The sequence below is a fragment of the Physella acuta genome, unplaced genomic scaffold (assembly GCF_028476545.2).
Source record: "Physella acuta isolate Inbredline_101_S28 unplaced genomic scaffold, ASM2847654v3 ptg000866l, whole genome shotgun sequence".
Taxonomy (NCBI): Eukaryota; Metazoa; Mollusca; class Gastropoda; family Physidae; genus Physella; species Physella acuta.
Window position 1 is genome coordinate 36,642 of NW_026732383.1, and position 10,493 is coordinate 47,134.

Consider the following 10,493-nt stretch of genomic DNA (forward strand, 5'->3'; position numbering starts at 1 on the left):
ACCCGGATAACGAAAGAGGGTTGAACGTAAGCTAAGCAACCCTAACCTATACAGCGCCAACCTATTACAGAAAACAAACACATTAAACCAACGTGATTTTAAGGAGGAATATTTCTCTGTAGTTGAGCTTATGAACTGTAGTAATTAAAGCAAGCAAGAAAATAAAATAAGAACGTTAATTCACCTGCGTCAACAGACATGCTACAACCACTCCTGCTTCAGTCGTGGAAGGTCAAGTGTTAACCCTAACCCAGTAGGGCTGCTAAACCTAACCCAGTAGGGCTGCTAAACCTAACCCAGTAGGGCTGCTAACCCCACCCCAGTAGGGCTGGTAACCCCACCCCAGTAGGGCTGCTAAACCTAACCTAGTAGGGCTGCTAAACCTAACCCAGTAGAGCTGTTAAACCTAACGCAGTAGGGCTAATATACCTAACCCAGTAGGGCTGCTAACCCAACCCCAGTAGGGCTGCTAACACTAACCCAGTAGGGCCCGCTAAACCCACCCCAGTAGGGCTGGTAAACCCACCCCAGTAGGGCTGCTAAACCTAACCCAGTAGGGCTGCTAAACCTAACCCAGTAGGGCGTCTAACCCTACCCCAGTAGGGCTGGTAACCATAACCCAGTAAAGCTGCTAACCCCACCCCAGTAGGGCTGCTAAACCCACCCCAGTAGGGCTGCTAAACCTAACCCAGTAGGGCGTCTAACCCTACCCCAGTAGGGCTGGTAACCTTACCCCAGTAGGGCTGCTAACCCCACCCCAGTAGGGCCTGCTAACCCCACCCCAGTAGGGCTGCTGGCCCCACCCCAGTAGGGCTGCTAACCTTACCCCAGTAGGGCTGGTAACCCTACCCCACCCTAAACCTTCGGGGTTTACCAATCCTGTAACCGGCGGGCCGGCCCCAAACACTCATCCAGGTATATTTAAATTGAACTCCACTTAAATGAAATGCAATGACGAGGCTTGTGAGTGCGCGTGACATGAATGCACGTTTAAACGTGCAACATAGACATTTCAAAATACAATATGAATCACTGGTATCATTACGGCTACACTAATAACATTTTCCTTTAAGCCACGCATACTGGTGGCATAGAGCCTAGCGTCTGACTTTATCCTTCAACATTCTTCTTCTAAACCAAATGGTTTATTAAATAAACAGTATCACAAATATCCCAGAAATTAATTATCTCGTATTGAAACCCATTGCTACATGATAAAAAAAGAAAAAAATGTGTTATTTATTTATTTATTTATTTATTCGTTTATTTATTTATTTGTATTTCAAAGTTACACCATTGCGAACTTCAAGCACATGTTACAAACTGTATCTCAGTCACAGTCAACACTTAAAACCTGCAGAGGCGTAGCGAGGGGGGGGGGGGGGGCGGGGGGCGCGTACCGCACCGAGTGACACCATTTAGGGGGGTGACACCAAGGCAAAAAAAAGTAAAATATATAGACAAAAATTTGAGTGGGGGGGGGTGCAAATCAAAAGTTTGTCGGGGGGGGGGGAGGGGGTGCAAATAGAAAATTTACAGTTTGTCCACGGAAGAGTCGCTACGCCTCTGGTTGGGTGACACCATTAAGTGCCGCACCGGATGACATCCCGATCTCGCTACGCCACTGAAAACCTGTTGTATTTATAAATAGACCGGGAGTGATCTCCCCTAAACTTTCTCGAATATTCTTATATAACTTGGAATATAGACATGATTTTTAATTACTTAAACTTTTAAAAATAGAATAGAATCTCATAGAAAAAAAGAATTGCGCACCAAGCGAACGCCAAAACAAAATGTGCATAATAGTGCGCAATATTATTAGTACTTTATAAATTTACATGCGATTTTTGAGAAATCGGAAATAGCGCAAATTAGTACTTCCGGCCAACGGAAATTACTCAAAATTTGACAGAAGGTAGAGAATTAGATCTTTTACTCACATGTGAAACTTCATTTATCTATCTGAAATAGTACTCAAGTAATAGGCTTCTAAAAATTTAATGTAGAAAAAGTACCACTTCCGGTTATCGGAAATCGCTCAAAAGTTGATCAAGATCTAAGATTTTGATAAAATACTTATATATAAAATTTTATCAACCTAGCTGTAACGGTACTCAAGTTATCGTGTTTACACACAGACAGACACACAGACATACGGACGATTGCAAAATTATGTTTTTACGTATCAGTGAGGTGTAAAACGTCGAGATTTGTAAAAATCTCCACCTTTTTTGCATGATTACAAGACTTTCTCTATACTTCGTATAAACGAGAAAGTAAAAATGGAGGCTCCCTAGTTCAACGAGTTGGGACGATCCTTATTGTTGTAGTCAATAAAAAACATTTTTTTTTTTTTACTTTCTCGTATATACGAAGTATAGAGAAAGTCTTGTAATCGTGCAAAAAAAAAATCGAGATTTTTACAAATCTCGACGTTTCACACCTCACTGATACGGAAAAACATAATTTTGCAATCTTGTCCGTATGTCTGTGTGTCTGTCTGTGTGTCTGTGTGTCTGTGTGTCTGTGTGTCTGTCTGTCCGTGTGTAAACACGATAACTTGAGTACCGTTACAGCTAGGTTGATGAAATTTCATATATAAGTATTTTATCAAAATCGTAGATCCGTATCAACTTTTGAGCGATTTCCGATAACCGGAAGTGGTACTTTTCCTACTTTGAATTTTTCAAAAGCCTATAACTTGAGTACTATTTCAGATAGATAAATGAAATTTCACATGTAAGTAAAAGATCTAATTCTCTACCTTCTATTAAATTTTGAGTCATTTCCGTTGACTGGAAGTAGTACTTTACGCTACTTCCGATTTCTCAAAAAACTAATGTAAATTTTAAAAGTACTAATAATATTGCGCACCATTATGCGCTTTTTTATTTGGCGTTCACTTGGTGTGCAATTAATTTGTCTACGAGATTTTATTCTATTTTTAAAACTTTAAGTATTTAAAATGGATTAAAAATCATGTCTATAGCCCGAGTTCCCATCCCCTGTTATTTTATACTAGGCATGCTGCCCAGCTTCGCTTAGGCTTTCGAAAACATTGAGAATTTGAATGCTTAATTAATTCGCCCGAAGGTCGGTCTACGACCTCAAGAGTTATGAAGAGGTTCCTCCGTGGACATTTTTTTTCGATTTATAGCTCATATAAGGTACCGGTCAGTAGAGGTCAGTTTTGACCCCCACATCGTAGACTTTTCGGCCAACCGGCCCCCGTGTTATGTCGCACCAAGGCAAGATCATGCCAAATTTGAAGCGCCTGCGGCGCCGGGAAGTGCCCTATCGGACACCCGACAAAGAATTTTTTTTTTAAAGTTTAGCCCGAGCATAATAAAAAAGAATACATTAACCAAGTTGACTTGCTGTGTCTCGAACCCGCACCACCTGCGTGGTTTAATGTACACTAACATCTCCGCTATTTAGGCACCTTATAAAATACGGTGAATGAAACACGTATTTTATAATCTTAACTTACGCGAATATGCCTATTCTTTCAAATTAATTTTTTATCCCAAATTAGCCAGTTCCAAACAAAGATTTTGTATAAAATAAATAAGTCTTGAAATAGTTTAGTCCTAATATAGAAATTTATTTTTGGAATTGATTTTAGAGAAGTTAGAGTCTAAATCTAGATCTTAGCGTCTACGTCTAGATCTAGTTATTGCGTAGATTTAGATTTAGTCTAGATCTAGAATCTCTAGATCTAGAATCCAAATACATAAAATAAATTTTATGAGTTTAGGCCGGAAAAATTGTATTGTATACATTTCATAGTGTACGTAGATCTAAATCAAATTTGAATGAAATAGTTCATTTCTTTTCATTCTAAACACGGCAGATGACGTCATTAGTTAATGTATAAGCAATAGTGACGTCACAGTTTTATGCGTTCTTTTTCACATATATTAATGCTTTTCCGGTTGCATAAATAATACTGTTTCTCTACATTCGAATACGCCTTTAATTTTTATTTTTCTTCTTTAACTAAAATTGTGGTTATACATTTAAAACATCTAACATATTATTTTCAACAAAAGTCCGTATAAAGTTCTGCATATATCGCTGCCGTTTCTGACGTGATGTCCGGCGAAAATATTTTGCGGACAGACAGAGAGAGAGAGAGAGAGAGAGAAGAGCGCACATGGCCTTTTATAAATTAGGATAAGAATATTCGAGAAAGTTTAGGGGAGATCACTCCCGGTTTATTTGTGCTTTTTTTATATTTTAGATTATGCCATTAAAGCGGCCGTAAAACAAAGCCTGAAAATAATTCAGAAAGTTAATATTTTTAGAATCAATGTTATAGCATTTGTATTTATCATTAAACCTAATTTATAACCCGAAGTTTCACTTTCACTTTTTGATTTGCTGTACAGGAACTCTGTGATAGATATTCTGAAACCCCACTTCATAAAGGGCTCATAGTACTTTGTACTCAAAACTTAGCCGATATTTTTGTGGCGTCACGTTTTCTTATCCCCCACCCCTCCCCAACCGTCCTCTTTCCTTTCCTCGTGTCACACAGTGTAACTTATTTATTGATAACCCCCAGTGGCGTTGCGAGGTCGGGTGTCACCCGGTGCGGCACCCCCCAGAGGCGTAGCAAACCTTCCAGGGGACAAACTTTCATTTTTTTTTATTTGCACCCTCTTAAAAGACTATTTAACACTCGAACTAATCACTTAATTAAGTGGAATTATCATTTTTTTCTATATATTTTGCTATTTTTTGCCTTGGTTTCACCCCCCTAAATGGTGTCACCCGGTGCGTTCCGCACCCCCTCGCTACGCCTCTGATTACCCCTATAATTAAAATGTCGCAATACCAAGCATATTGTAATCTCGACAGAGTATCACGTACTGTATCATCAGCATGCTAGCAATCATTTGATACAACGCACGCACTCTAGAACGTCGCCAACACTTCAGTGGTGCTCTTGTGTGAGAGAATAACATTAACATACATCAGACAGCTAACTTGGAGAATGGGACGTGCTTTCATGATAGCTGTCATGACAAGATGTGCTGTCATGCTGGCTGTCATGTCAGGCTTTTTGTTGACTGTGTCAGGTCAGGAACAAGGTAACCATCATCACTTGACTTGTGTCAGTCATCTGTTACTATTTTACTTGACTTGAGTCAGTCAATATCACATCACTATTTTTACTTAACTTTTCAGTTATCACACCACAATTTTACTTGAAATATGTCAGTCAAATGTAACATCACTATTTCTACTTGACTTATGTCAGTCAACTTTCAGTCAATTGGTTTTTGTCTATCATGAACCTGTGTATGTCTGTCAGCCCATTCGTCCGTTCGTCTGTTCGTTTATCCTTTTGTTGATTTTTCCTTTTTTTTTTTTAAATTTCTATCAATAAACAGTACATCCAATTCTTCAAGATGTATTTTTATAGGCTTATTTAAAACAAAATTTAACTCGTATACAAACATAATAATTAATACAATATTTTTTACAATTTATTATTACTTTTTAAATACTACTTACTAAACTTTGTCCAAAAACTACAAATAATGGCCGAGGGTTATCTATTTGGTCAAAAGATACTTAAAGATTTTGGTGTTGAGATGACCCAAGTAGCTGATATTTTTAAAACGTTGCGATGTCAGAATTATTTCTTTTATTAAAAATCCTACTTGCCATCTCTTGCGGTCTGCAAATATTCGACTAAAAATCGTGACGTCAGTTTTGGACCACAATTAAATATTGTTTACTGATTTTAATCGATGGGACGGCATGGTCGACTGGTAGAGCATACGACTGCTAAGTCTCGAGTTCAAATCAGGCTTCAAGTTCACTTAGCGCTGAGGGGTACCTGACCCACATTAGAGAAAATAAAGACAGCGTGCAACAAGATATCAGTTAATAATATACATAATATAAAGTTTATTGCAAATATACAACACAGTATGAAAAAATAAATATTCAAACCTTTTAATATTATTAATGGCGTTTAAGTTATCTGTACATCAAATTATAATCAACCTTAATCAGCAAACATGTCACGGCCCTTTACAGGTAAGTTTTTCTCAACGGCCAGTGCAATGCCTGGCCGGAACGGCTAGTTCTACATATTGGTGTAAGTAAAACTTGTGTAATGTTGTACATATTGGTGTAAAGTGTTAATATATATATATATATATATATATATATATATATATATATATATATATATATATATATATATATATATATATATATATATGTATATATATATATATTACGGTTTATGTAATGTTGTACATACTGGTTTAAAGTCCTATGCAATGTTTTACATACCGGTGTGAGCTCTTATGTAATGTTGTACAGATTGGTGTAAAGTCCTATGCAATATTGTACATACCGGTGTAAGCTATTATGTAATGTTGTACAGATTGGTGTAAAGTCCTATGCAATATTGTACATACCGATGTAAGGTCTGATGTAATGTTGTACAGATTGGTGTAAAGTCCTATGCAATATTGTACATACCGGTGTAAGGTCTGATGTAATGTTGTACAGATTGGTGTAAAGTCCTATGCAATATTGTACATACCGGTGTAAGCTATTATGTAATGTTGTACAGATTGGTGTAAAGTCCTATGCAATATTGTACATACCGGTGTAAGCTATTATGTAATGTTGTACAGATTGGTGTAAAGTCCTATGCAATATTGTACATACCGATGTAAGGTCTGATGTAATGCCGTCTCTTACAGTTACCGCTGCAGCGCCGTGTACAGACCCGACGTGCACAGAGAGCAACACGCCACCACCACAAACGTGTGCAAAGTGAGACAACTTTTATGATAGAGCAATTCTTTTTAATTGATCTTTTCATACCGTGTTTACCTGTTCTGCCGAAACTGTTACTTTATTTACCTGTCCTACTACTTTGTTTACCCGTTTTTCTACTTTGTTTACAAGTCATTATGCTTTCTTTACCTACACCTCCTTTACTCTTTCTGTGAAAGTAAAAGTAAAGAATTCTCCTTAGACCTAGCGTTCCATTTGGCAGATGAAGTAGAGTTCATGTTTCTTTATCTCGGGACATAAAGGAAAGGTATGGTCAGCACTGTGTCAGCCGCCTTTACTTTTCTTAACCTGAGTTAGGTACCCACCAGAGCTGGGTAGACTCAGGGACGTTAGCAGCTTAACGCTCTACCGCTTTGGCCACACCGTTACCATTTCTGTGAATGTCCTACAATTATTTGCGCTAACAGCACTTTCACGATTCTATCTAAAGAAAAACATATTTTAATTTTCTTATACTTGTAAAAAACACGTTCAAATAACGACTTGTTTTTACACTCATTTTCTTTTTTTTTTCTAGCTGCGTGTACCCGCCTTTTGACCAGACCAAGTGCTACCAAAACCCTGACCCAAATGCCCAGTACCCAGCGTGCTGCAACCCGCAGATCATCTGCCAAGGCGAAACTGGCTTCGACACCACGCAAATCCTTGGCATGGTCAACGCAGCAGCTAACGTTGGGAGCGTTCTACAGGGAGCCGGGAGTGTCATCGCAAGTCTGAAACAACCGGCCGGAAACCCGGCATCTGTTAAGCCGGCCGGAAACCCGGCGCCAGCTAAGCCGGCCGGAAACACGGCGCCTGCTAATCAAGCGATAAAACCAGCGGCTGCTCAGCCGTTGGGCAATGCGGCGCCAGCGAAGCCGGCCGGAAACACGGCGCCTGCTAACTCAGTGTTCAAACCAGCGGTTCTTCAGCCGTTGGGAAATGCGGCGCCTGCTAACTCAGTGTTCAAACCAGCGGTTCTTCAGCCTTTGGGACATGCGGCGCCTTCTTTTTCGGCTGCTAAACCCCTTGGAAATCAGGCGCCTTCTTTTCCGGCTCTTAAACCGGCTGGAAATCCGGCGCCTGCTAAGCCAATTGCTGCGCCAAAGCCTGCTATAAAGCCGATAAAGGGATAATACAACAATTGTCGATTTAGGATAGAAGATAGTTGTTTGGATGTATTCAGAGTAGTAACTTGTGTTGATCAACGGATTTCAACGGGAGGGGAAATAATGGGACATAATCAAGGATAAAATGGGTAAAACAAGAAAAAAAGAAAAGATAGCCTATATTTTGGTAAATAACAAGGAATCAGAACAAGAATTGATGTAATACAGATAACTTAGAAATTAAAAACAATTAACTAACGTACTTGTGTTTCTTTTTATAAGCTTAATTTCGTTCAAAATGTCTGGTAGTTTGTTTACATTTTGTGGGTTTGTGGCAAATATGGTAACTCAATTCTGACTCACATCTGATGAAGCAATGACATCCATGCCTTTCAGATACAATAATTCAAATGACAATGCAAGAATATCTCATTTTTAATCTAATTTAACGGTAGATAAGTCATTAAAATCCAGTTAAAATATTACTCAATTCAGTGTTAAAAGGGGAGATAACAAGATTAAGTACCAGGGTCGCTCGATAAACAAATTGACAACGGTGAACTGTTTAGTTACGGGTCCTTGTTGTCTTGTGTATGAGTCGACCATGGACTAAAAAGGGGCGGATGTCTTAGAAAATCGCAAGCCACTGATCCGGTTTTAAAGCAATGTTTTTTGTCGCATGTGGTGTCGACTTCATTAAGAACAAAGCTTTAAAAAGTATAAAATAAAACAATTATTTTTTAAAAAAGTGTACAATAAGCTTTTAAATGTACTGAAAATTAAGAAATACAGGTGATAAACAAACTTACTATCTTTAATAAAACCATCGTGAAATATCTTACATGCATTAGCGCAGTGGCGTAGGCAGGGGGGGTCATAACCCCCCCCCCCATAGACCCCTCGGTATATAGAAAAAGTATGAGGGGTGTGTGCAAATCGAAAGTTTGAGGGGGGGGGTGCAAATCGAAAGTTTGAGGGGGGGGGGGGGTGCAAATCGAAAGTTTGAGGGGGGGGGGGTGCAAATCGAAAGTTTGAGGGGGGGGGGGGGGTGCAAATCGAAAGTTTTTCCCCGGGTAAAAATTGGAACCACCCCCCCCTTGAGACGATCCTGGCTACGCCACTGCATTAGCGACAAATGTTTCTGTTAAAAAAGAAAGCAAGATTGCTATTTTTTTTAAATATGAAGAATTTTCGTATTTGTTTTTTTTTTTTAATCTACGTTCCATAATTTCTGAAAGACAGTTCAAAAGTGACAACAGTTATCCCCCTTGCAATTCAACCATTCTTTCATTCTTTGTAAAAGCGACTTTTATCTACATAAACCTATGACATAATAACATAGCATGGTGAAAGAAACAAATAAACCCTATTTTAATTGAACAATTGGACGCAAAGTTTGAAACGCGATTTATTTGTCACTAGCAGCATATACCAAGCGCTGCCCGGGGTGTGGCGAATAAATATATTTTCATTTATATATCTGCATCCGCTGAAAGCTAGCGATCATCAAACGTGGACTGGAACAACCCTCAAGCTTTTATATATAGCTGTCTAATGAGAATATTACATAAAAACGGGTTTGATACAGTACTTAAAATAACAATTAAAAAACATAACTAATCCAGAGGCGTAGCGAGGGGGGCGGGGGTACATATGTCCCCGGGCGCCGACCCTAGGGGACGCTAAAATGGGTTGAAAGAAAATTAAAAGCTCCTTTTAGCTGCAGTTTTATAAATATAAAAAATATATAGGGGGCCAAATTGAAAGTTTGTCCCCGGGCGCCGAGAAGGGTCGCTACGCCTCTGAACTAATCTAATTCAGCACGAAATTTAGAAAAAAAATGTGGAGAAGGATAGGACACATGTTGAGTAAACTGGCCATTATTATTCGCAGACAAGACAAATTATGGAACCAACAAAATTAATGAATGTGTGGAAGACACGGAGCATCTGGCATCAGAAGAGTGAAAAAGATATGTAAATTATTTGAAGGGGTTCTAAAATCTATGGAAGAATAGCAAAAGATAAAAAAAAGACATTTTTTCCATACCTAGTATGGAAGGATGTTGTAAATGATATATTTTTCACTTGGAGTTTTAAAAGGGCGAAGAAGAAGATAATATGACTAATTTATCATAAGAATATATAGGTTAGTGTCAGAATGTATAATATAACATTTTTCTTTTGTAGATGTGAGTAGTGCGAAAAACCAAGGGAGCTCATCAAATATATTATATTTTTAAAGGCATTTTTGGATTTACTTCCCTTTAAGTTACCTGTCACAATGTTTACGCTGGGTAGCAAGTTCACACTGGACTAGTGGACATTTAGAAACCCGACGATCAATTTGCAGGACATTTCAATTAAAAAAAAACCTCTTCCACTCCGAAAACTCCTGTTTACATTGAATGTGTTTGTATAGGTGCTAGTGTTAGAGTTAGTAAACGTAAAGAAAAGAAGTTTATTCTTTCTAGGCAACCCTCCCTTGGGTTATAAATACCCCCCCCCTTCCACCCCTACATCTATCGCATTATGAAATTATGATTGTTATATTGTGCAAATGTGAAAAAAG

The 10,493-nt window shown here is 38.6% G+C and overlaps 1 protein-coding gene across 1 annotated transcript; it reads left to right on the plus strand.

Moving 5' to 3' along the window:
* Positions 1-4,879: 4,879 nt before the first annotated feature.
* LOC131952333 (transcriptional regulatory protein AlgP-like) lies at positions 4,880-8,163 on the plus strand. The gene is made up of 3 exons (XM_059314949.1): positions 4,880-5,099; positions 6,738-6,810; positions 7,352-8,163. Exons 1-3 carry the CDS (start codon positions 5,003-5,005, stop codon positions 7,947-7,949), a joined length of 768 nt encoding a protein of 255 aa, XP_059170932.1. The 5' UTR covers positions 4,880-5,002; the 3' UTR covers positions 7,950-8,163.
* Positions 8,164-10,493: the final 2,330 nt, after the last annotated feature.

Coding starts and splice junctions, on each gene's coding strand:
- LOC131952333 (XM_059314949.1), top strand. CDS start 5,003: ATGGGACGTGCTTTCATGATAGCTGTCATGACAAGATGTGCTGTCATG. Junction 5,100..6,737: donor TGTGTCAGGTCAGGAACAAG/GTAACCATCATC, acceptor CGTCTCTTACAG/TTACCGCTGCAGCGCCGTGT. Junction 6,811..7,351: donor CCACCACAAACGTGTGCAAA/GTGAGACAACTT, acceptor TTTTTTTTCTAG/CTGCGTGTACCCGCCTTTTG.